Source organism: Abramis brama (genome assembly GCF_963993115.1).
Source record: "Abramis brama genome assembly, chromosome: 4".
In the NCBI taxonomy this organism is placed as follows: domain Eukaryota; kingdom Metazoa; phylum Chordata; class Actinopteri; order Cypriniformes; family Leuciscidae; genus Abramis; species Abramis brama.
In genome coordinates this window covers 43,123,847-43,149,260 of record NC_139966.1, presented here as the reverse complement: position 1 = coordinate 43,149,260, position 25,414 = coordinate 43,123,847, and the positions used below count along the sequence as shown (strand labels likewise).

The following is a 25,414-nucleotide window of genomic DNA, read 5'->3' as shown; positions in this document are numbered from 1 at the left end:
ATGTCCATCCAAACTACATGTGAAGCTTGCCCTGACAAAAGTGGAATTGTTAAAATAGGATGGCTTTGTAAACAAACCCGATTTTTAAGCACAAAAACTTGAGAGAGCTTTCAAAAAGAAGGATCCGAGTCTCACGGCTATTCAGAGGCGAACTTTATGTGTACAGATCAAGAGGCGGCCTGGTCTCTATAAAATGCAGTGAATTAGGGATTAACCTCTACTCCCTGTTGGTCACCAGAGTCTCTTTAGTGGCTGAAAAGCCAGGAAGACACGGTTCTCCTTGTTTCATAGGATTTGAATCCCACTTTGGGGGTGAGGGGGTGAGGGGGGCAGGGGGGGAGGGGGGAGGAGGGGGGGGTTGGAATCAAAGACCACTAAATGCATCACAGACATCAGCATGAGTTCTCTCAGATAAGCTCCTCTGATTGATTTCCTCTTGTGTGGAGAACACAAAGCCCAGACCACCCCCTTATGCTCCCAACTACTGATTGGATATTTAATGACCCCAGTGTGGGCGTTTTAAGCCATCTCCAGAGTGTAATATAGCATAGTTAAGGGGTGTGGGGATGGGCATCCCGGGATAGCATTCTCCCAGCTCCACTTAATCAACTATGGGTCCTTCTTTAGGGACCTGAGGAGTAGATTGCCATCCCTTTCTTCCACTCTGAGGCCCATGTCCCTGAGCATTGTGTCATCTGCCACACCTTGTCTCCGAAGGCTTTGTATGAGCTTCTGATTCTCTAGGTTGTGATCCAGGATGTTCCGGATGGCAAACACGGCCCACTGGCTTATGACTGGCAGGAAAATTAAGGAAAGTTATTATATCAAACATTTAATCAAGAACAAAAATGTAAGTGGTACGCTCCCCGTGCAAACTCTCTCTGCAAGGGGGCTGTGGGTATGATGTTGCTATGAGGTCTCTAAGGTGTTTTTTAATAGTTTTAATATGTTGCTATGAGGTTGTCGGGGTGTTCTTATTGCTTTCATACTGGCTCAAGCCCAAAAAGCCCAACCCTCCATGATTTTCTGGTCTCTAGATATGGCTCAGGTCCCAACTTCCAACATAATTCTAAAAGATTCTTCACCAGTTTTATAGCCACTGGGATGCAAATCTGATCACATAGAATAGTAATAGCACATCACTCCTGAATTAACGTCAAAGGGAAAGAGATGCATGATATATCAGTATCATATTTGTTCTTTTCCAATACAACAGTGATACCACCAAAATTTGGGTCCTGAGACCTACAAAATATAAGCATATGTCCATGTGAATTTTACGGTAAACTTACTTGACCATTTATAAATATTTTGGCCATACCAGAAGTGAAACTAGCATCACCAGGTCCAGCAACAACGCTAAACATTAAGCAAGAATGACCACTTCCTGAAGCAGTCAGGAAGCAGCATCCGGGAGGACACAAGCTCAGCTTAGTGGCTCATCCCCTAGTGAAAGAACAGCTGGCACTGTGCCCTGCTTTCTCTAATACAGACCGGCAGTGATCGCTAGAGAATGAAAGCGTTTTTTTGTTTTTTTTAACACAACAGCGCCAGCATCAGTCAAGGAGCCTTTGGAAACACAGCTGCAATACATCAGATTGTCGTGTTATCAATGAACCGTTTCACATGGAACAGAGTTGGCAGGATGCAGGTCAACACTATAAAAATACAAAATGTCACTTCATTTCATTCAAGTGGTGATTTTCCACCCAGGATTTCAATCAAGTTTTCCAGAAAGTGTTGCACATCTATAAAACTGACTTCTGTCAACACCACAAAATTACTCATATATGCAATACCTACATTTAGCTTCATAAACTATTATGACTAGATATTTCACACAAGAAAACTGATGAGTGAGGGATACAAAATGACCGTGAGTCAGCTCAATGGTTCCACCTCTCTGCATGGGACGTTGCTAGGTGGAGGGACTTGAAACCATTCGGCAAGGCGCTGGTTTTTCTCTAATAACATTTAAACTGCGTTTTCAACTTTGAACAAGCCACCCATCATTCAAACATCAAATAGTGCGGTAAAACCTCCATTAGTAATGGAATTTAAAGGCTATTACAATGCTATTCACACTTTAGATAGCAATATCTTTGCATTTTTTGCGGCGGATGTTACCAGAAAACGCTCATTAAACACACCGCAAAAGCACAGTGTGAATAAAAAACAAGTGAAGTGAGTCACAACCAAGGATACAGGGGTTGTTGCTGTCAATGCTGCAGTTGTCCAGAATGAGAGCTATACCGTCCAGTTCTCTTACCTATAGGAGACAAATGATAAAAAAAGAAAAGGAAAATGGTATTTAACAGGGGCATCGTGAGCCAGACTGGTCAGAAAACAATTACTTTCCATGGAGGAAAGTCCATGCGGTTAAGCTCTGGTTTGGCGCAGTCATACGGGTTTGCGCTGGTTTTCGTCACATGCAGTTTATAACTATACCGTACATTACCCTGAGTCCGTATCGTAACTCAAGAGCTACAGCGGTTGCCCTTTAACCACCTTGGTTCATTAAAAAAAAAAATGAATAAGAAAGAGGAGACACAAGCCATTGAGCCCTGACAATTTTCTGCTGTTAATGACTATCATGGTGTTTGATTGAGAAAGTAGTACTAGCAATAAAACGAAGGGAAACTTATGTAACTGTACGCTTCGGCCACAGAATTAGTTTTGTTTGGCTATCCTCACATGTAGTACACTATTGCAGAGGCAGCATTTTAAGGCATTGGTGCTTCTGACGCAAAAGCTGGTTTAAAACTCAACTGTACATCTACCCAAGACACCTTTTAGCAAACACTAAAATTAAATATAGCAACATACCAATAAGTTTTTGAATTAAAATTCATTATTTTATCCAATATTTGTGCATGCCATTAGCATCAGTAACATGCTAATGGTAAACTCTATTGAAATCAATCGAGGGTCTCGTCTCAAGTGTGTTTTGTGCGAAAAGTGCAATTGTGTGGCATGTGGGGAACTGCTTTTTACATTGAGCTGTCCATATTACGAGGCTCCAAAAAGTACAGATTTACGAGGTTCCATAGCAAAGATGATGCTATCTTAGGGGGCATTCACACAGAATGCAAGGCAGTAAATTGAAAAAACAAGTCTAGAGTGTAATATAGTCTATGGACACGATTAATAAAAGTTTAACTTTTTTAACTTGAGTCGAGTGCGAGACGCGACAAAAAAGCGCGTTCTGTGTGATCAACCCATTAGAAAGTAGCAAAGGGAGCAGTAGGCAATGAAGGTGCTCACAAGTTTTGGTCAAAAAGTGAGGGGGCAGGCTGGGGGAGACTGGCTATTGTTTTTTGACCTTTGAACTCTCAGTTGTGTGCTTTGACCCTATTTAGGAAGGCCGGTACTAGGTTCTCCTCTGTGCTGACTGAAGGGGAAAGACCTGAAAGGATGAAAATCCCTCTATGGCAGGAGGCTGCTTACAAGGGAATTCATTTAAAAGAAAAAAAGGAGAAGGGGAACAAAGTGTAAAGAGATTTGGGGAAGAAATTAGATGATACAAGCATGAAATTCAGATTGGTTCTCAAGCCTTTATCTACCAGCGTTAATCCCCTGATTAGTTTTCAAGGAGGGAGCTTCCACAAACAAAAAAGCCCAGGCCTGGGTTGATGGACAGCGCGCAAGGCTCTAAACCACAGTATTGTTAATGTGTTTACCACGACTGGGTTGTGCCGTCCGTTGATCAGAGCATTACTGGACTTGGCTGCAAGCTCTATGGCGTTAGTTTCATCACTCATTGCCAACACATTCCTTCACATTCCAACGAGTCGTAGAAATCGCAGGAGGGGAAGTTTTAAAGATGATTTCCAAGATTTTTGCTAAATACTTCCTTCCTTTGGCAATCACATGGACTATTTCAGTTTTTCTTACCTATCAATCAGTTCTGTTTTATTGATGAATTGCAAGCAAGGTGGAGTCAGGCAAAAAATTACAAGTCTCGAGCCCTCTCTCTTAGTTTTTTTTTTCTTTTTCTAAGAATATATTATATATATATATATATATATATATATATATATATATATATATATATATATATATATATATATATATATAATACACAAAAAATATATACATACATATATATATATATATATATATTCATACGTACAGTACGTACATACATACATACACACACCATATACACCATATACAATAACTTCCAGGAACTATTGTGTGCAGTACCTTGTCCTGGTTGACAATGTGGCTGTAACACAGGTTACCAATGAGCCGAATGAGATGAGCTTTGAAACTAATGGCAGGGTGGGTGTCGGCGCCCCCTGGCCTCGTCAAGCAGAAATCATGTGCTGCAGTGAACACATTTTTACTGGTTTTGCCCAGTAAGTGGACATCTTTCAAGAGATCTGGGAACGACAGAAGATATAAGGAGAATTTACAAATTACATAAAAGAGAGAGAGAGAGAGAGAGAGAGAGAGAGAGAGAGAGAGAGAGAGAGAGAGAGAGAGAGAGAGAGAGAGAGAGAGGGAGAGAGAGAGAGAAAAATGCATGCTGGCATAACTCCCATGCTTAAGGTGTGACATCAGAGCTGTACGGATGACAGGAGAGTCTGTGAAGAATGTAGATTGTGTCTGTCTTCAGTGAGCTGTGACCTGTCAGAGGTGTCGGTTTCATACAGCACCCCACAGGAATGGCTGCTTTGTGTTTTAAATGTGAAAGGTGGGAAATGCTTATAGGGGTGTGTGTTGAATTTTTCAGTTTAGTTTTTCATCTGCAAAACGAACAGTATGAGGGATAGTGAGCTCAGCAACGTTTCAAGACAAGAGACTTTTTAAAGCGAGTAGGCAGTTGTACCAAAACAAATATTTTGCATCTTCATTTTATGGCAAAGGCTTGTGTATTCACATTAAGAACGCATTAGGATTTTTATCTCCAACAAAAACAAAAGCATTACGCAAGTACTCCGCATTTACCGACTGTTGTGCTCAGAAGGCCAGAGTGATCCTGCAGGGCCATAAACTCTTTGCAGTCAGAGGTGATCTCGCAAAGGATGTCTAAAAGCCTGATGACGACCATAGCCGCCTGCAAATGCAAAACAAATACTAGGCTTAGTATATCATCTGTAAAGTGTACACTACAGTTTGGGGTCAGTAAGATTTTCGTAATGTTTTTGGAAAAAGTCTCTTATGCTTATTTATTTATTACAGCTCTTTATTACAGTATTTATTTGATAAAAAATACAATAAAAACATTTAAATTTGATTACAATATAAAACAAAAGTTTTGTATTTTAATACTATATATATATATATATATATATATATATATATATATATTCCTGAAATTAAGCAGAATTTATGTTAAACACTTTCTGTGTAAGTTCAAAAGAACAGCAGTTATTTGAAATACAATTTTTGGTAACATTATAAATGTCTTTACTGTCACTTTTGATCAATTTAATATGCCTTTCCGAAATGAAATAATTACCAGTAATTTCTTAAAATAAAAATCTTACTGATCCCAAAATTTTTAATGGTGGGTTACATTATGTTTACTACTACTGTTGTGGCCTTTATTCAATAAATGGCAGATATTAACAATCTATACTATACTACTAAAATAATTTAACATGCTAAAAACAATAATCAGTACCAATATGAAATGAAAAAGAGACTCCCACAATAAGCTATCCAATCTCAAGACAATAAATATCCAATATCTACTGATAAAAACATTTGTAATATTGACCGTGATCTGATATGATCCCAATACTCTTTAGTATTACATACATTACTAACATGAAGAGGTGCAGTATGGGCATAGCAGATAAAACCGACCTGGTCATCTGATGATTCAGAGCTCAGAGTGAGAACAGCTCTGCAGTGATGAGTGAAGCAGGAAGCCAGGAAGTCAGCTACACTCAGAGGCAGTAAACAGTCCTTCTCCTCCTCAACAACACTAAGCTGTGCTAATATCAGCTCCAATAGTGTGAGCCTGTTAGCATTCAATTACATACACAAAATATTAACACATATAATCAGGGCTTGACATTAACACCCGTCAAATGCGGGTCAATTTCAGCAGTGGCGTCACTCCAACTAGCCACGTAGGCGGGTTGAATTTTATATATAATATATACATTTTTCAAGTTTAGTCTATTAAAAAGCCATCTGAATTAATAAACTAAGTGCAATGTAGTATTGTCAAAAATATAGATTTTTCGATACATATCGATACTTTAATATCGAATACTCATTTTTTTCACAGAACAGATACACGATACCAGCTGCGTTTTCTCTCTCTCTCTCTCTCTCTCTCATCTCTCCGACAGTGAGTTAACACACAAACCCGCCTCCCCCCTCTCACTCGTTTCATTTGCTCTGGATTAATATTCTTGGTGCTATAAGGCTTGAATTTCGGCGTGGGACTTACACCCAAAGTGCACGCACATAAAGCCGCCTCTCAGAACTAAATTTAGTTCTTTTACACTGCTTATTGCGCCTAAACAGTCAAATACACACAAAATAATGTCAAAATGCTGGTCTTGGTAAGTATTCACATAAGTTTTAAGTGAACGTAAACAGGTGAGAAAGAAAACGCACGTGTAACAGTATAATGGGTCTGTGTTTCAGGTCTTAAAGTGACACCTAATATACCTGCTGTCAAATTATGAGATAATATTAAATATATATCTAGCAGTTTTTCCCCATGGTATTGATGTCAAAATTGTGGCCAGTGAAAATGCTGAGTGGCTAGTAACTTTGGAAAACCATTAGCCACAGTGGCTAGTTAGCAAAAAAGTTAATGTCAAGCCCTGCATATAATGTTATTTAAAAAGATACATTAATTCTTATGGCCCATTTTACTGTGCTTTAAGAGTGATGTCTGACTCTGTTCCAGACACTAGTGAGCTGTTTTGCTGTCTGTATAGGGAATTACCTTTTAAGGCAGCATCCTAACCAAAATGGAACCTCATTAGCCTGGAATTAATTTGAATATTATTAATAAATAATTGTACACCGAAAGCACAAAAGTGTGTTAAAAAAAAGTGTATTTTTAATTATGTAATGTTTTTTCTTTTGATGTTTTATAGTTGCTATTTGCATAGCTAAGTTCATCGCAATGCATTCTGGGATTGCATGAAGGATGAGATGTTACCTTTTAGGTATTTAAAAATGTGTCATTTAAAAGTCTGCCTATTATATGGAACAGCCTGTTGACTAAAATGTTGTGTAGTTATGCAGCTCACTAGAATTTGTAACAAAGAGTTTAAATAAGTAACTAACTAAATAAATAAACACTGACTCAAATCATCCAAGAGTTAAATCTCAGTATTGTGATGCATTGACCTAGAAAGCATCTCATTTTCATGCAATAATTGATTTGAATAACAGAGTTTTTACCTTGCTTCATTGGTCATTTCAGTGTACATCATCTTAATAAGCTCTGACGACTTGAGGAAACGTTGTGTAGCAATGAAGACACTGTAAGGACCAAAACAGGATATGAAATAGATCTAGATGACAGATGACCTTGTTCCAAATTTGTTTCAATGGAAACATTTTAAAACAAAACACAGCTTACGTCCAGTCCACATCAGGCAACGTCCTGCACAAGTCCATAATCTTCAGGGACAATTTAAACTGCTGAGTGTCTTTAACTAGCTGCTCTGTCTTGTGTTCATCCAGACAAGTGTGGATCACCATACACGTGTATGACACAGCTTTCTCATCTGGGAGCTCCAAAAGGTCCCTTGAAGGAGATAAGAAGCGATTACAAAAAAGTGGCACGTGGATCAGTGGCATATATCACTAAACGAACAGTGAACACATGTTTAACTGACATCATAAGAAATGCATCAGCGGCCATCCGACCATAAATTAACTCACCAAAAGATGTGCGGGAAACCAAGCTCCCAGATGTCATCTTTGCAGAGCTGGTTTCCAACAGCAATGTTACCAAGAAACTGAATACCACATCGAATTGCTGCCAAAGGAGAGAGAGAGTACATTGATTTTTCTACCCGTTACCCTCCATCTCACTGAGAAGATCTTTTAGATGGAGCTGAAACACTTGAAACCCACCATCATAAATATCATTCGAACCTCCTGAAGAAATCTTGAGGAGTTTGGCCAAAATCTCAAAAGATAGCTTGATGGAGCCTAGATCTCTGTGAAGATAAAAAGGGTTTTCTACTTGCTATAAAACCCACAGGCATATTCATATACTAATAACGATTATGATGTTATAAACAGAGTCCATAAGTCTGAGAACACATTGAAAATTTGAGAAAACCTAGGATTTAAAAAAACAACATAAATCACAGTTATGACATAATGAAGAATATCTGTAATATTTATATGCCACTAATCAAATTTGTGGCACTGATCATGTGATTTTGTATAGATGGTCAGATGTTCAAATCATGCTGGAAAACCTGGGTCTGAAATCGCATACTCTCTTGAGTAGGTACTTATTTTGAATTAGTAATTACTTCATGATCACTAAAAATGTATGTTCTATATAGTAAGAATTTGTGTAGTATGAATGTAATCTGGACATACTACATTTGCCATGTTGTCATTTTCATGTGTCGGTTGCGTCGTTTCACTGTCATTGATAAATCCGCTCCCGTGGCCTCATGGCAAAGTAAAATGTCTATCGTATGCACACTTCAGAATCTCGTCGGAAGTAGTAGGTCACCTAGGTACCTTTTGCCTGCTCTTTTATGAGTACAGTGAATTCGGACATAGTTCTTTTGTCACATACTCTTTTTTGCCTACTATATATAGGGAAGTATGCGATTTTGGATGCAGCCCAGGTATTACACAAACTAGTAGAGTTCATGCAGCTCGAGTGCTGCTGTCATTAATCTGGGGACATAAAATACTAAGAAATTTGATTTTTATTTCTTTATAATATAATACAATATAATATAACTGAGTGTCATGAAAGGCATCTATAAATAAGATATATTATTGTTATTATTAACTAGACATCACATTGTGGTTAAATGTTCGCGTTTTACTCAAATTGTTATGCCACTGATTTAATTTTAAATGAAATATGTAGTATTACAGTTAAAAAATGCTAAATTGATCCTACTGTTTTAGCAGTATCAAACTTTTTGGACTCCACTGTACACTACCTCAGACAGCACTGGGTTTCAGTGCACTGCACACAGGCATTTCTGTGCGCTCTGAAACACTCTGCAGTGAGTTTATGGCACAGAGATCCTTCTTCTTCCTGTGAATCCATCTCCTCAGTCAAATGATGAACATCCACAGCAAGTCTTGACAGCACTGCATAGAGATTTCCAAGAGCCTCCCTGTCAACACTATTCCTGAAACAAAACAGCACAAACTCAGTAAACAATTAATGCATGTCTTAGAAACTGGTTTATGTGCAAGTTGCTGTGGTGATGATACAGAGACTAAGAGGGTGTTTTGTATATCATTATAAGCAATAATCCATGTAGAAATGTATGCAACAAACATTCTCTGCTACCACAAACTTAAACGCACACATTTCTGTTCATTTTGTGATACCTGAGTTGCTCATCCCGTAAAGCTTTCGTCACAGTTTGCAAAGTTGTAAGATGGGTGTTTGTAAGTTTTTCTGTGGCTATTTCAATTTCACACAGCGCGTGGTTTATGTTCTGCATGCTATCACTGTCTGGAGGCTGCCATCAACACACACGCGCGCGCAAGTAAACATAGACCTTTACTTCCGCCTACCGGCTGCACGAGGTTTCAAAATAAAAGACAGCAAAATATTGAATTTACGACGTGAATATTCTAATACTGCTTGTAATTTTTGCTCATTTTCTTTTCAAGTCTATAAACTGTAGTTGAGAGAAACATTCGAGCATCTGAACTGTATTTGAGAAACCCTCTTAGTCTCTGTGAAAGTAGCCTTTGCTTTCAGAAAATGATATAGATAGATAGATAGATAGATAGATAGATAGATAGATAGATAGATAGATAGATAGATAGATAGATAGATAGATAGATAGATAGATAGATAGATAGATAGATAGATAGATAGATAGATAGATAGATAGATAGATAGGGCTTTAAGGTTAGTTGCATGTTATTATGCTTAATTTGCTGTTATAACTACAGTTAATACATGTTGCTAAAATATGTAACAAGGACACTGTAAAATAAAGTGTTACCAAAGATTTTTGCTACAATTCATTGTATGTTAATTTAATAGACCACTTAATGAATACCAATTTTGACATTGCTATATCATTTCCATTATTCCATACAGTAAAGGATCATCAAGAACTGGGACAGGCAAAAATTACCCTCAAATTATATTATCGCTATGCTAAGAAACAGCACATTGACTATGAAATTGTGGCATTAGAGAATGGATCCAAAGACATACGAATACATTTTTTGAGTTCTGATTTTATGCCATCACTCGCGCTCCTCTGAAAAACACCATGTGAAGGTTATGCTGATTGAATCTGATCTGCAGGCCGAATGTTTGTGATGATGCCCAAACATTATTACATGATGTAACTTTCTTGATGTCCCCTTTTGAGAATGAGATCATCCGGACCATTATAAGCCAGGCCATCTGACACCCATTCATCTGAATCAAACGTTCAAAGGACTTTGACATCAATCGTTCCAGTTTTTTTTTTTTTCATAAACAAGATGTGGGGACAAGTGTTCCAGCTGAAACAACAAAAGGCCCGAGTTCCCCTTTGAATCTCCAGAAGTGCCAGAGTATTTTGGGTCACTGGCTTTCCATTCTGTGGTTCATCTCGTGTTTTTTCTGGCCTGGGAAATGCACTGAAGGAAGTTGGTCTTGCATGAAGAATATAATTACAGGTGGTTGTGTATCAGACGTATATCCTCGGGTTAAGGGTGGACCCGCTGCTAATACATAAATGGGGTATTGCCGCTACCAGACCCTAAAACAGAGTCGTTGATCATGAGAGACAGAAGCCAACTGAAAGCATCTACTGTGCTTAATGGCTTACAGGGCCAGCCGAAAATGTTCCCCTCCACCACTCCAAATGTATCTGGTGTCCTTGAGCAGATAAATATGTGCTAAATCAATGATCACTTTGCACGGCAGCTAAACGCTTGCAGAAATATTATAGAAGTGGGGATGTGTGTTGCTCTAATATGGTTCTCATAAAACACTTCCTCATGGGAAGCAGCTGGGTGCAGTGAAGTATTGCTTTCATTGACAGACTTGCAGGAGACACATTATAATGCTCTATGATGTGATTACTGTATAATTGGGATCCATTTCCCCCTAAGGCCATTCGCCACGGGGCCTCATGCGGCACAAGTTGCACTGCCTTAAGGCCCCAATAACAACCTCAAATATCTGTTGTCTCAACAAAATAACAAAAATGTCCACCCCAGTTTCTGGGATTGAAAGTTGGCCTCTAGTGATGTATGCAAGACTTCACCAATCATTTAATCTGTGTAAATCCTGCCCCTTTCTTACAATCGACTGCATGCTGGCATTCAGATCTGTCCCCATCCAATCAACAACCTAAATCCCCACCTTACATTTTTGATAACCCATTTTTACTTAGATTTACAGTTGTAATCGAAATTATTCAACCCCCATTGCAAATCAGGTTTATTGGCAAAATGTACAGACTTTCTGCTGTTTGTACTGAACAAATCAAACAAAAGTAATTGAAATATCTCAACACATCAAAGGTTGCAAAGTGTTTTCCCCAAATTCAACTTCTGCAGTCTCAAAATTATTCAACCCCCTGAATAGAATCCCTCACAACAGCACAAATCTGCAAGACAGGTGCTGTCTCAACCACACCTGATGCAACTAATCAACGGCTTCATTAGTTGCACCAGGTGTGCTTGAGCTAGAACACATGTAATATCTGAACTGGCTAGGTTTGTTGAGTGTCACGTTTGACTGCATGTTAGATAAATGGTCAAAAGAATGGTCCAAAAAGTTAAGACAAGATATCATCGCCCTTCACAAACAAGGAACAGGATACAAAAAGATTGCGAAGGGACTCAATGTTCCTAGAGACACCGTTGGAAGTAGTTCGCAAGTTCAAAGTTAAAGGAACAGTGGTTACACTACCTGGACAGGGCAGAAAAAGGAAGCTATCAATGGCTGCAACCAGATTTCTGAAAAGGCAGGTTCAGAAAAACCATGCCAGAACTCCAAGACGTACTACACCACTACTGACCCAAAAGCACAGGAAAAGTCGGCTCCAATTTGCTCAAAACCAAATAAATAAGCCACAGAACTTTTGAGATTCTGTTCTGTGGAGCGATGAAACAAAACTGGAATTTTTCAGCCCTATGGATCAGCGGTATGTCTGGAGGAAGAAGAATGAAGCATATGCTGAAAAGAACACTGTCTACAGTTAAGCATGGTGGGGCTTGGTGATGCTCTGGGGCTGCTTTGCATCCTCTGGCACTGGAAACCTGCAGCGTGTGGAAGGCAAGATGGATTCATTGAAGTATCAGGAAATCCTAGGAGAAAACGTCATGCCGTCAGTGAGGAAGCTGAAGCTTGGGTGCCATTGGACCTTCCAACAGGACAATGATCCAAAGTATACCTCAAATTCCACCAAGGCTTGGTTGCAGAAGAAGTCAAGGAAGATTCTACAGTGTCCATCACAGTCACCTGACTTGAACCCCATAGAAAATTCTGGTGGGATTTGAAGAAGGCGGTTGCAGCACACAAACCAAGAATATTACTGAACTGGAGGCCATTGCTCATGAGGAATGGGATAAGATACCTCAGAAACGCTGCCAGAAGCTGGTTTCTGGTTATACAGTACATCTCGTTTGCAGCAGGTCATAACAGCAAAAGGGTGTTCTACTAAGTACTAAAGATGCCTGCCAAGAAGGGGTTGAATAATTTTGAGTAGAGAAGTCAAGTTGCATTTTCAGTTGAATTTGGGGAAACCACTTGAAACATTTGTTGTGTTGAGCTATTTCAATTACTTTTGTTTGAGTTGTTCATTGCAAACAGCTGAAACTTTGCCAATAAACCTGATGAGGGTTGAATAATTTCTGTATATCACAATACAAAAAAAATATATATCTGTTGCAACTTCCACAAAGGCTAGTTACTTTTCAGTGAACTTCCTTTTAAATTTGGCAACAAAAAACCCCAGAGCATAATGCATAATGTGAGCAAATTATATGCGGATTAAATTGTTAAATGACAGACGGATACATCCAACTATTACAAAAGTAGTGAAACAAAGGCTTAAGTATTGCATTTTATTTTTCCTGATCTCTGGACCTGACAATTCCTCTTGTCACAACCTCAAATCTCTACACCCACAGGTAGAAACCCTCCAAACCATAAGGGGAAAAGATCTGTATCTGGAAAAATCACGGCCACAACTTTTCAAAAATATCATTTACAGTCAGTCTGTTGATGACCACCCAAAACTAACAGAGAGAACCATTATTCATTCTCAACAGAAGCCTCAAAGCCACAAACTCAACTGTACTTTCTTGCTGGCCTCCACGGATCTATTAATAGACTGCATGATTCTTTTCACTTTTAAGCAAAAAGGGGGTGTCCTAATTGTTTAGACATGGTCAGTCCATTTTAAAAACATGATTTGCAAAATAAAAATTATGTTGATTGGCTTCTCAGACTTTTTGGATCCTGTTCTCTGACCTATAAGGCAGGGGCAGGAAAGAGAGAAAACAAATCTATTGATTGGTTTGGTTTGTTAACAGCCACAGAACAAGCGCCCCCTCTACTGACCACACAAAGAATTACACACCGTAACAAAAACACCAAATTGATTGTGAATGAAGTGTATTATTATTTAAAGCAATGGGTTCTGAACTTCCAAGGGGGCCTCAACGTGATTTAAAACGAGACAAAACAAGCATTATAATAAGCTAAAATAACTAAAAAAAACAAGATATAAGCTGACATAATATTTCTCAGTTTAATTTGCTCCCTCATTTTTATTTATAAACCAGGATTTTCACAGTATTGGAAATTCGGTATGAGGGATGAATACAATCTTTTTATAATGAATATACATTTTTTTTCCCAGTTATGTCAAGTTCTTAAATATTTTATTAGGCAGAAATTGCTGAGAAAATGCTATTAGTAGGTAAAAAAAAAATATTCATCACAAATAACCAGAAATATCATCTAAATTGAGTGTAAATACTAAAGAACATTCAGTTATTGAATGTTTAAACTGGAATTTTAATATGAATAGTTTATGGGGGGCTTCAAATACTTTATCAATGGGGAGCCTTGAAATGGGACAGTCAAAAATGCTGATTTAAAGAATTAAAAGCATCTGGCTGACTGCTGCCTAAATCTATATTTACTATTCATATTACTTAATGCATAATGAACAAGCTGATCAGTATGTACATATATGACCTGTGAGGTGCTTTTGCAGCCAAACTCAAGCACACAGGGCAAGCCTGCTGCACAAAACATGTACAATATTATACAGTAGGAACACAGATTTAGGAACCCTATTCTTCCTCTTTCTCTGGCGGTGATGGGCTGTAACCATTTCCTTTTTCTTGACCGACGCCTGTTTGAACCTTAGTAATGAACTCTGTGCTAGTGAGGGCCTGGCCCTGTCTGGGACAGGTGGGCTTTACTGGCAGATGCTCGACTTTGTCTGTGAATAAGCAGAGGAACAGAGAACAATGATTGTAAAAGCCATTTATGATTGCGCAGATATGATCAAACAGAACGTATCTTGCTTATTTCATTCTTATGTGACAACCGAACACTATTTGGGTCATAAAAATATTTGAGTGAGATTGTATCTTACCTCCTGGTGCGATGGGTTTCATGAGGCGGTTGAGCTGAATTGTCCAGTGTTTCAGCAGCTGAGTGGAAGTAGACTGACTCATCAATTCTCTCTGTATAGAAATAGTTCGAAAGTCTGAACACTTAAAGTAATAGCACGTGATTTGAGGTGTCATTCACATAGCCCTAAAATAGCCCTTTTTAGTTAGTCCCACACTTTTCTAATCTCTCACCTCCGTGTCGTGTTGACTGCTCTCCTCTGGTTGCTGGATGCAGGGTGGTACTGCAGTGGAAGTCGATTCATGGATAGGTGCCTCCTTTTATACAATAAAAGCTGTTTGTTAATGAACTACTAAACAAACTGTAAGTAGAATAGGGGCAGTCCAGTCAGGCAATCCATGCGTTAAATCATAAAAGCTATTTGCTTTATGTGAAGCTCATTCAGACCTGCCCTGATCTGAAATGCTATGTGAACTGCACAGGCACATGGACTTTAGCCAATCATAAAAAGGCATTAACACACAAAGATACAGTAGCAAAACAGCCCGTTTAAAGGAAAAATACAACAAAAAGTCCAAAATTGTGTATATTCCAATTTGGTGTGACGTCATCTGTGATGACATGCACTACTATTCAAAAGTTTAGGGTAAAGTTTTTTTCTTTTCTTGGAAAAACATTAAAACTTTTATTTAGCAAGGAAACTTATTTACTACTGTGGATTAGTTTCAAATAAATTCTTTTCATTCGTCAAAGAATCCTGAATTTTTTTTTATTATGTTTTCCACAAAAATAATACTAATATAATATTGGTAATAATAATAAATGTTTGTTAATCACCAAATCAGCATATTAGAATGAATTCTGAAGGATCATGTGACACTAAAGACTGGAGTAAAATGGCTATTTTAAATTGTTATAATAGTTCACAATATTACTATTCTCCCTGTATTATTGATTAATTAAATGCAGCCTTGTTGAGCTTGAGAGTACTTAAAAAAATTAATATTGACCCCCAAATTTTAATGGTAGCGTAGTACATGACAACCAAGTGTAATAATTCAAGTTTTATTCTCAACTGTCGCGGAGGGGGAGGGGCATCAGACTCCGACAGTGAATGACAAAATAACCTTTAAAAAATGCATACACTACATGGTTGAGTACATGAGTACATAGTGTATACGTGTATAGTGTGTCATTTGGGATGCAACTCTTGTCTTTCACTATAAATGGAACAACATATAAAAGCTACAAAAGATAAAAGGTTTTTTTATTTCACCGACCCTAAAAAATACGCTGTCCCTTTACTATCTTTATGTCTTCACACCAACTCCAGTTGTGCCTTGTCTCTCACCTCTGTGTTGTGTTGACTGCTCTCCTCTGGTTGCTGATTGATGGGACGTGTTGCGGTGTCATCCTGAATCCTAAAAGCAGGAGTTTCCAGCTGACTTTGGAGGAGGAGAAGTTCTGCAAGTTTCTTCTGCTCCTCCGCAAGCTGCCTACAGGTATAAATGAAAACACTTAAGAGTGTATTTCTTGTCCTAATACAACAGTGTCCACATGTGTTGGCGATGGTGTAGAATGTGAATAAAATGAAATAATTTGAGATTTGCGGCACCTCTCTAGTTCCTGTCGGATTTGTTGTTCTTCTAAACGGGCGTTCTGCTCCTCTGCAAGCTGTCTGCAAGTACAAATGAAAACAATTAAGAGTGTGTTTCTTGTCCTAATACAACAGTCTTCATATGTGTTGGGGATGGTGTGAATAAAATGAAATAATTTGAGATTTACAGTACCTCTCTAGTTCCTGTCGGACTTGGTCTTCTCCTAAACGGGCGTGAATCTGAGTGTTGAGCGCCTCCTCCAGTTTAAGTTGTGTGAGTTCTAGTTCATGGATCCTCTTCTTCTGCTGCTGTACTTCTTTTTCCATCTCAGTCAATGTAGTTGTCATCCTCTCCTTGGCCTACGCAAGCACCAACACCATCAACTTTATCACTACTGTTTCTAACATTATAATGTTGTTGCATCTTGAAGACTGCTTTACACTACCGTTCAAAAGTTTGGGGTGAGTTACTTAACAAGGATGCATTAAATTAATCAAAAGTGAACAGTAAAGAAATGTGTAATGTTACAAAAGATTGCTATATCAAATAAATACATATTTATGATATAGAATCCTGAAAAAAAAACAGAAATATTAAGCAGCACAATTGTTTTCAACATTGATAATAACAAGAAATGTTTCTTGAGCAGCAAATCAGCATATTAAAATGATTTCTAAAGGACTATTTCTATAATGATTTTTTTCATGTGACACTGGAGACTGGAGTAATAAAGCTGAAAATGTGGATTTGTCAGTAATACAAGTGCATGAATGTGTTAAAATATGCGATTAGAAGCAGATGTAGTGTGACAACACATTAACAAAACAGGATGGCAAAAAAACTTTTTTTTTCTCTCTTTATCTCACCTCTTTCATTTCTTCGAGCTGTCTCTCCAGATCTCTCTGTAATGTCTGCTGTTTCTCTCGCTCCTGCTTCTCTTCCTCTTTATGTTTTGCCTCCACCTCCCTCTGTTTCTGGCAAACAAAAACTATTTTTAAGACAAAGTAACAGGATGTTTGGAACTAAATACTAACTTACTACTTACTCAATACTGCACAGTACACACTGTACACATCCAACTATTTTTTTTAAATGGTATGTGAAACAGAACACGCATGTTATGGTTTATGATCATCATGTGGCATTTTTAATTATACAGCTGCGGTCAAGTTATCAATATGGATATTTTGTTTATTTAATCTAATTTTGTGTACAAATCTTTCAATGCTCCAATCATACAATAAGTCAAGAATCATGTCATTACTTTCAGATTATTTGTCACACACTGGAAATGGAAGGGACAAGTCAAATGCATTGCATTGTGGGATACAACCTTGTGCTATATTCACCCTTCACCACCCCCACTTCAATGACCAACACAATATTCGGAGGTCCCCCTTCCCTCCACATACACCAAGATATTTTTGGTATTTCTGATGTAAATTATGACAAAGCTGCTTGTTTTGAAAGCTGCTTGTATATGGATATATTGATTTATTTAACGTGGCGATTTAATTTAATATATTAAATAAATTACCACGATTCATTTTGGAATTATGTTCTGTATTCCATAACTGTGTTCTTCAATAAAATAATGGTTGTGGTTTATTTGTAGAATTTTAATTAAGATCAGACTTAAATTACTTTTAATATATTAAAGTAAATCTATTAATTTAAATACGTTTAAGCCCCCCTTACAAATTTGCTGAAGGCCCCTGGTTGAAAACCAATGCTTCAGTATATTGTATAGTGCCCATTTTAGGAAATGTAGGCATGTCAAAATTTGCATACTGCACACAGTAAACATGCTGGATGTGGTAAGAGTAATCTGATAGCATTCAATCAGTTACTTGAATGATGCTCTCGATGTGTTGCTCCAATCTCTCTGTTTCCTCCTGCTGCTCCGAAGCGGAGTGCTGCGACGCCTCAACTGCTATGGGTTCACTGTTGTTACTCTGGTTGCTGTGGCTTCTCTGAAGGGTTTCTCTCTGCTTGCGTCTGCTCAATTTTAGCTCCTGATGTAGAGAGCTCTTACCCTCAGCCCTCAACCTCAACACCGTCTGGATGGCTACAAAACACGGGACATCATCCCTCAAGAAACCAGGACACTTCGACAAGAAAGCAGCAGTGCTGCATATAATGGCTCCTCACCTTGTACCCAGTCTACTCTCTGTTTCAGGTTTGAAGCGCTCATCTCATAGGTCCTGATGTGAGTCTTCACACAGAACAGGCAGCGTCGCCCTTCTTTATCAGGGAGATTCTGAGTGTGATGACAGTTATGAGACATGAGAAAGTTCTGATACCTTTATTTTACAGTGGAATACACTTGCTAATTTACCTCCACCACACAGTTCTCCTCCAGCAGGATCTCTCCTTTCTTCTCCTTCAGGTCCTCTCCGACAAAGTACGTCAGGCTACTGGGCTTTAAAACAAACCAGCGCTCCTGCCAGTTCCTGCGAACGTGCCCCTTCTTTAACAAGTAACCCTGATGGATAAAGAGAATAGGAAAAAGATAGAATGTGACTAAAAGACTTGAGATAAAATTATTGTAAATAGTTGCACCATCTGTTACACAACGCAGGAAGTAAAGGACCATGCTGCAGTGCTAAGAATCAGACAGAATCAGTAGTTTTGCAGATGTTTGTTTAAACGATTGCATTCATTTACTAAGATTCCCATTATTAGATGCCAGTTCATAATACTGCATCAACCTAGTGTGCTGCACGCTAAGCATCAGTCACCTTCTTGATGGTGTTGTGGTACATCTCCATGAAAACTTCGTCCACAGCGAGACTGAAGGCCTCCTTAGACTCAACATGCAAAAGCTGGCCTGCACTCAAATGTTCCAAGAACTCCCACACTGACATGCCGTCCTGAAGATCAACATTCTGGGACAAAAATTCCTCCAATAATGTCCCATCCCACTCCACACTCATTGTACAGCAGATTTTCTTCAGCAGGTACTCCAACTAAATTAACAGAGGCATTAACAGAGTTCACACGTTAGCATCAGCTACAGATGAGCTGTTAAGGACATGGATAAATCTCACAAAAAAAACATGTATGGTCACATATATTATATATCTGGATAAAGAATATAAACCCTATTTTAAAGTGCCCCTATTATGCCATTTTAAAGGTTCCTAATAATGTTTTGGAGTCTCCTACAACAGGTTTACATGCACCAAAGGTCAAAAACACTTATTTTCTCATAATATACATTGCACATCACCACATTTTTCAATGATTCTCAAACGACTCGTTGGATGAATCAGTCTCTCTAAATCCCTCCTTTCCGCGAGCCTGCTCTGCTCTGATTGGCCAGATGGCCCAGTCTGTTGTGATTGGTCTACCGCTTACAGCGCATGTCGGAAACAAAATGGTCATCACCATAACTAAACTTCAGCTCAGGAGGCTTCCTCAGTCCTCAGCGATTGTACACAATGTAAAGACAATGTAAAGACAGTAACAATGGCGTCGATTCTTAGTCGGTTCAGAGTCGATTCCTTCTTTGAGAGACTATAACTTTATTTATCGTGCACTTTCGGCTTCACAACTTTACAGATCGTTTACATTCACAGACAGCTACATTACACACTGCATGAAAGGGAATATTCGCAGGCACTTATAGGGGCACTTTAATGATTTTTTTTTTTCATTATTATTATTTTCATTAAATTATTAATACATTACTCCCACTGCTGAAATGTAACAAATAAAAAAAAAAAAAGTAAGGTTTCATGTTAAATAAAAATATTTTCTTTTATTCTGTTGAATTTGTGTTGAAATATGGCAATCTTGACTGGTTTTATGAGATTCACCCATACAGAGGGAACATAAAACGTATTTGAAAGGGGTTTCAAACAAACCATGCTAGCTCTATGTTGAAGAAAACCAAATGATGGGACGAGATGAGAGAACACAAATGCATGTGACAAAAAGCAGCAAGAAATGAAAGTTACGACATATCCTCAAATTTGGTTTCTTGATAAAAATCTACTTTAGACTAGCGTTATCACCAGGAAACCACCACATCTATATGAAGTTTTAATCCTCGTGTCACTTCCTTCCTTAAAACAGATGCATATGAAAAAAGAAACACCATACTGTAGCTTCAGACCACTCGAACACTATCTGAATAGTAAAATGAGAGAGATTCTCAAATCTTATTTTAGCTCTCACTTAAGCATCATAAACTGCTGCCATTCACAAACATAAGACAAGGCATTTTATTAGTGTGGACAAAGTCTAACCAGCATTATGCAGTGTCATTTCAACATACAAAACATCCAGCCTCTAAATGTGTTAGTCTGTTTGGAGGTATCTGTATTATTTTGGTGAACAGGAGATTTATATATTATTATATTAATATTTTTAATATCAGCCAGGGTCTGGTTATATGCGTGTATCATTTCAGCATGGTGATTTGCAGCTATGTCTTGTCTTATCTCTGTCTATCTGTCCCTCTTTCTTGTTTTCACTCTCACCTCCGGTTGAATGATGACTAATGGGTAACGGTCTTCCGAGAGCAGGTTGAACAGACAGAAGAGTTTGAAGCAGTCTCTCTGTGAACACAGGCGCTGCTGAGTGCTGGGCTTGAAGTTCTTCTTTGATGTCAATGTCCAGCACAGCTCATCAAAGGTTTCCTTATTAAACGTCCCCTCTGTGGCCTGTAAATTAACACAGCAGTGTTAGCAGCCAAGCAAACTTTACCTGACACTGTTCGCCAACAGACATTGCTCAGTGTTCGATTAAATTAAAATGCAATAAGCATTTTCTCTTTTCTTAAAGATATCGTTTCCCTTAAATTTAATATTCTGTCATTATTTACTTTGTAGCATATCATTTCAAACCCGTGTGAAACACAAATGCAGAAATATTACAGAATGTACTGCACTTTAAGGGGCTTTTGAACACTTCGAACTTTCTCTGTTTGTTTCATGGCAGAAAGAGTGTCATATGAATTTGAAATAACATGAGATCAGGTAAACCCTTGTGAAAAAGAATTGGACTGAATGTGCACTTGTAGTGTTCTTTAAATCTTAAAAGTTTATTAGTATGTGCAGATATAATGTTAATGAAATAAAAGGCCACTTAGGCGTACTATATTGCTTAACACACTTAACTAATAATGTCAAATGAATAAAGTCATTATGTATTCATAATTTTTCTTTAAAGTACGATTATTTTGATGTTAAAGTACTGTACATGTAAAGTACTTGGTTATAATTGTAACTGTAGTGTGTTATTTGATATTATATTTAAAGTAAATATATTTTAAATGTACTAAATTGCAACTTCATTACAAATATATTAAATAATAAATATCCATTTAAAATGTGTAAATACAAATATATTAAATAATAAATATCTATTTAAATATATTAAATATTTATAATATAATTAAAATAATTATTTTTAGTTTACCATAAATGCTTGTCAGTACACTCAACAGTACACTTTAACCATATTTCAAAGTAAACAGAATTATGAAATTACATTTAAAAATGTTCTAAAGCTCTACCTTGGGTCAAAAAGCATTCCTACATTCAACTAATTGCATTTAATGTAAATGTAATAAAATACATTTTCAATTTATTGTAAATAACATTCAATCATTTGTCCCCGAAACATTCTTTTAAAGTAGATTATTTCAGAAATACCTTTTAAAAAGTATGCTAAAGTGTACTTCTTTTTCACAAGGGAAATGATGAAAGAATTTAGATTTTTGGTAATTCTGGAGAGTTATCAGACCTTTGCCAGGATGTATTTGTTGAGGTAGGGCATGTAGCCCTGGTTGGACACTGGCCCATTGTTATTGTCCTTAAAGTGCTCCTCTAATGCCACAGGATCGTGAGGAATATTCAGCGCCGTATAGAGATTGTGTGAGAGAACCTGGTGGAGAAACACACACACACACACACACTTGTTTTTATATAGACTCTCCATAGGCGTAATGGTTTTATACTGAGCTAATTATATTTTCTAACCCCTAACCCTAAACATAACCCTCACAGAAAACATTCTGCATTTTTGCATTTTTATTCAAACATCATTAAGTACGATTTATGAGCCGTTTTCCTCGTAGGGCCCAACCAAAGGTAGGTACGCACACGTGCGCACACACACACACACACACGCACGCATGCATGCACGCACCCACGCGCATTTTGTATCATTGTGGCAGCCAGTAGCCACAATAGTAGGTAAACAAGACCACACACTATTTAAGTGAATGTGAAATTACTAAGCTATCTTACAGTGGCCCCAAAAGAATGTAGCTACTTAAAAAATGTTGTGTTCAATAAAATATCAAACTGAATAGCATTTATTCTAAAGAAAGACAGCATTAACACCATTTTAAAGGAAAATATTTAGGAATAAAATGTTTACAAAATATACAACGATATCTACTTTTTAAAATAAGACATTTGAAAACTTTCTGGTCAACTGTTAGTGGAAAATATTCAATGTTAATTTGTAGCATATCTATGCGAACTTGAGGGGAACTGATTTCATAAAGTACATGCCCTAAATTACCTAGAAACTAGTTGGGAAGAAGTAATTGCAAAATATGTCACAGAAAAGTGAAGTCAGTTCTTTGAAGGCCTGACCTGTTAGTCACTGTTCAGCTGTGAAATGAGTTGGTTATAAAAGTTATTGACATGATCATGGGACCTTGTTCTGATATGACATACAATCAGCATCTGCAACTGACCGTTATATAACGTAACAAAATAATAGTTTTACACTCTCAGTCCAAGTTCTAACACGTCTGTTTATGCTGAGATTTTAAGCAAAGGGCCGACCCAGGACATGTTTAAACACGAGAAAGACTGTCAAAGCTGTCTGCATGCTTACTTCGTCCTTTGGTATTTACTTTCAAGCTCACAGACCATATGATGCCATTAAAATCCCCCATCAATATCCATAAAAATAAATAAAATATAACACAAAGAAAAAAAGCTTTCAAGACTATCTGAGATAATTTATTACTGCATGAGGGTGTTTTGTGTACCTATACCCATATATACCCATATTTTGAGGACGTATTTGTACCCAAAAGTGGGCTAAACCTGCCAAAAACTCTTTTTTGGGGACATTAATATTTGTAAAAAAAAAGTAAAAAAAAGAAGGTAAGTGTGTGTGTGTGTGTGTGTGTGAGTGTGAGTGAGTGAGTGAGTGAGTGAGTGAGTGAGAGAGAGAGAGAGAGAGAGAGAGAGAGAGAGAGAGAGAGAGAGAGAGAGAGAGAGATGGATAATATGGCATGACTTATTTGGACTGCTGATCAATTTTCATGTAGCTCTTGATAAGAAAATACGACACTGAATTAACTAACCCCACAGATGTTGAAAACATTTACAGTGTAGCCATGTTCGTGTATAAAGTTAAAGCAAACAACACACTGAAACACGAATCAAGTCAAAGGTACACAGGTGGTCTGACCTTTAGTTGCGACTTGGACACTTTTCCGCTCTGCTCTACATCCAGAGACGTGAACGCGTACCAGATGGACTTCAGCAGCTCGCTTTGTAGATCCATAACGCCAGTAATGACACATCCTGCTCACATTCTGAGACAGATACCGCTTTAAATTGCGGAACTGAGATGTAGGCTGTAGTTAAAAAACCTTGTGAGCCGCCTACCTAGGCAGCATTGTGGGCAACATAGGCGCGTGCAACAATTTGAGCCCTACCGCAGCTACTGTATGAGGAGGATTAGAAACGCGTCTATGATGTCTAGAATGCTGTCTAAATAGGAAGCTCGTTATATTTTAAAACACAACCTGAGTAGCTACCGAGTAAAATGCACCAGGTGGGAGGGACAGTCTACCGCCAGTAAAAACGCAAGTGCAACTGAGTTTACCACAATAAACAAAACCTCTAAATTCTTAAGTAGGCTAAAAGGCAACGAATTACATGTGACATAGTGATTCCATCAAATTAACAGTTTAGGAAGCTGTTTGAAATGTGTTATACACTGCGTCAGAACGATGTAAAACTATAACAAAACGAAAAAACAAACAAACAAGGGTGCATGGTGTTTTGTTTTGAATGAATCTTTTAAGTGAACAAATCGTTCTTTAATAGACGTGACAGAGTCGTATGACTCAATATATTATTTGTTCGAGGCAAGTTCTTCCCTGCCTTCAAAGACTAACTATAACACAAGTAAATACGATTCGAGTGTGGGCTGTGAAGGAAGGCTAACTGCACTGAATGAACAGTTTAGTGGAAGAACGAACAGGAAAATCTTACTGGAACGAAAAGAACGAATCAGTCATTATTCCAGCATCGTTCAGTTTGCTATGTCAATCAATCTAGTTCACAACCAGGAGAGAAAGGGAGATTAAGATAAGTAAATCACAGTAGAGAGACGAAATAAAATACCTGCTTTGTCATCTGTAGTAAAATTACGCTTACACACTGCGAAATCTCAGTAAATTTGTAGACGCAAATTATGACCGACTCAGTATTGTTCAACGAATCAATTGAGTGGATGATTCAATGATCCACTTGTGAGGGAGAAAAAAAAAGTATTGACAAAAGCAGTATTGTATAGGCTACTGTTGATTGTTCTTGGAGAATAAAATCTTGACAAAGTCATTTTCTTGATTTTTTTGTCAACAGATTCAAAAACCAAAATCCCCCCCACTGCCTGCATAGGACGTTTGAGTGGGTTAAGTTAGGTCTAATGGCGCTTTTCAATAACCAGTACCAGCTCAACTCGGCTCGGCTCGCTTTTCGCTCCGTTTTCCATTGCAGATAGTACCTCCACAATAGTACCTGGTCATCATAGCGACGCCGCAGGAAACTGCCGTGACTTAATCTTTTACGCGAGACGCGCGAGACACACCCGCTACCCACACACACAGGACAATGGAGGAAATAGAGTGTATGCTGTTTTTGGATGTTTTTATTTTTGTTTTTGTTTTTGCTGTTTTTTTATTCAGGATACTCCGTCTGGCGCGTGCAATGATGACGCAGTGAATAGTGACGATTCTCTCTGACCAATCAGCAATCTGTCTTGTTTTCACGTCACATTTTAGTATCGCCTCAGCTCG

At 37.9% G+C, this 25,414-nt stretch overlaps 2 protein-coding genes across 3 annotated transcripts; both read right to left on the bottom strand.

The window, feature by feature from the left end:
- Positions 1-136: 136 nt before the first annotated feature.
- Positions 137-9,735, bottom strand: atxn10 (ataxin 10). Its single transcript, XM_084112039.1, has 11 exons — positions 9,529-9,735; positions 9,129-9,323; positions 8,065-8,150; positions 7,870-7,966; positions 7,565-7,732; positions 7,384-7,464; positions 5,818-5,974; positions 4,954-5,062; positions 4,207-4,385; positions 2,206-2,269; positions 137-794 (listed from the first exon to the last, which is right to left on the bottom strand). Exons 1-11 carry the CDS (start codon positions 9,642-9,644, stop codon positions 610-612), a joined length of 1,437 nt encoding a protein of 478 aa, XP_083968165.1. The 5' UTR covers positions 9,645-9,735; the 3' UTR covers positions 137-609.
- A 3,478-nt stretch (positions 9,736-13,213) lies between these two features.
- Positions 13,214-23,955, bottom strand: def6c (DEF6 guanine nucleotide exchange factor c). 2 transcript variants are annotated; one of them, XM_084111275.1, is made up of 14 exons: positions 23,797-23,955; positions 22,105-22,245; positions 20,838-21,020; positions 19,092-19,319; positions 18,689-18,835; positions 18,502-18,610; positions 18,201-18,418; positions 17,217-17,324; positions 16,543-16,709; positions 16,368-16,430; positions 16,104-16,248; positions 14,986-15,069; positions 14,775-14,865; positions 13,214-14,618 (listed from the first exon to the last, which is right to left on the bottom strand). In XM_084111275.1, the coding sequence occupies exons 1-14, from the start codon at positions 23,890-23,892 to the stop codon at positions 14,467-14,469; spliced, it is 1,932 nt and encodes a 643-aa protein (XP_083967401.1). In that variant the 5' UTR covers positions 23,893-23,955; the 3' UTR covers positions 13,214-14,466. The 2 variants fall into 2 exon arrangements, with proteins under 2 accessions (XP_083967401.1, XP_083967402.1); XM_084111276.1 differs by having other exon boundaries at positions 17,217-17,318; positions 23,797-23,954.
- Between the last annotated feature and the right edge of the window lie 1,459 nt (positions 23,956-25,414).

Bases quoted from the DNA above. Each gene is read 5' to 3' on its own strand.
- atxn10 (XM_084112039.1), bottom strand. From the start codon at position 9,644: ATGCAGAACATAAACCACGCGCTGTGTGAAATTGAAATAGCCACAGAA. The intron at 7,733-7,869 runs GTGAGTTAATTT...ATCTCCTTCAAG, and splicing joins GGTTTCCCGCACATCTTTTG to GGACCTTTTGGAGCTCCCAG. The intron at 5,975-7,383 runs GTAAAAACTCTG...GAATGCTAACAG, and splicing joins GAAATGACCAATGAAGCAAG to GCTCACACTATTGGAGCTGA.
- def6c (XM_084111275.1), bottom strand. From the start codon at position 23,892: ATGGATCTACAAAGCGAGCTGCTGAAGTCCATCTGGTACGCGTTCACG. The intron at 17,325-18,200 runs GTAACTGATTGA...TTTGTTTGCCAG, and splicing joins ACATCGAGAGCATCATTCAA to AAACAGAGGGAGGTGGAGGC. The intron at 16,710-17,216 runs GTGAGATAAAGA...GTGCTTGCGTAG, and splicing joins AGCTCGAAGAAATGAAAGAG to GCCAAGGAGAGGATGACAAC.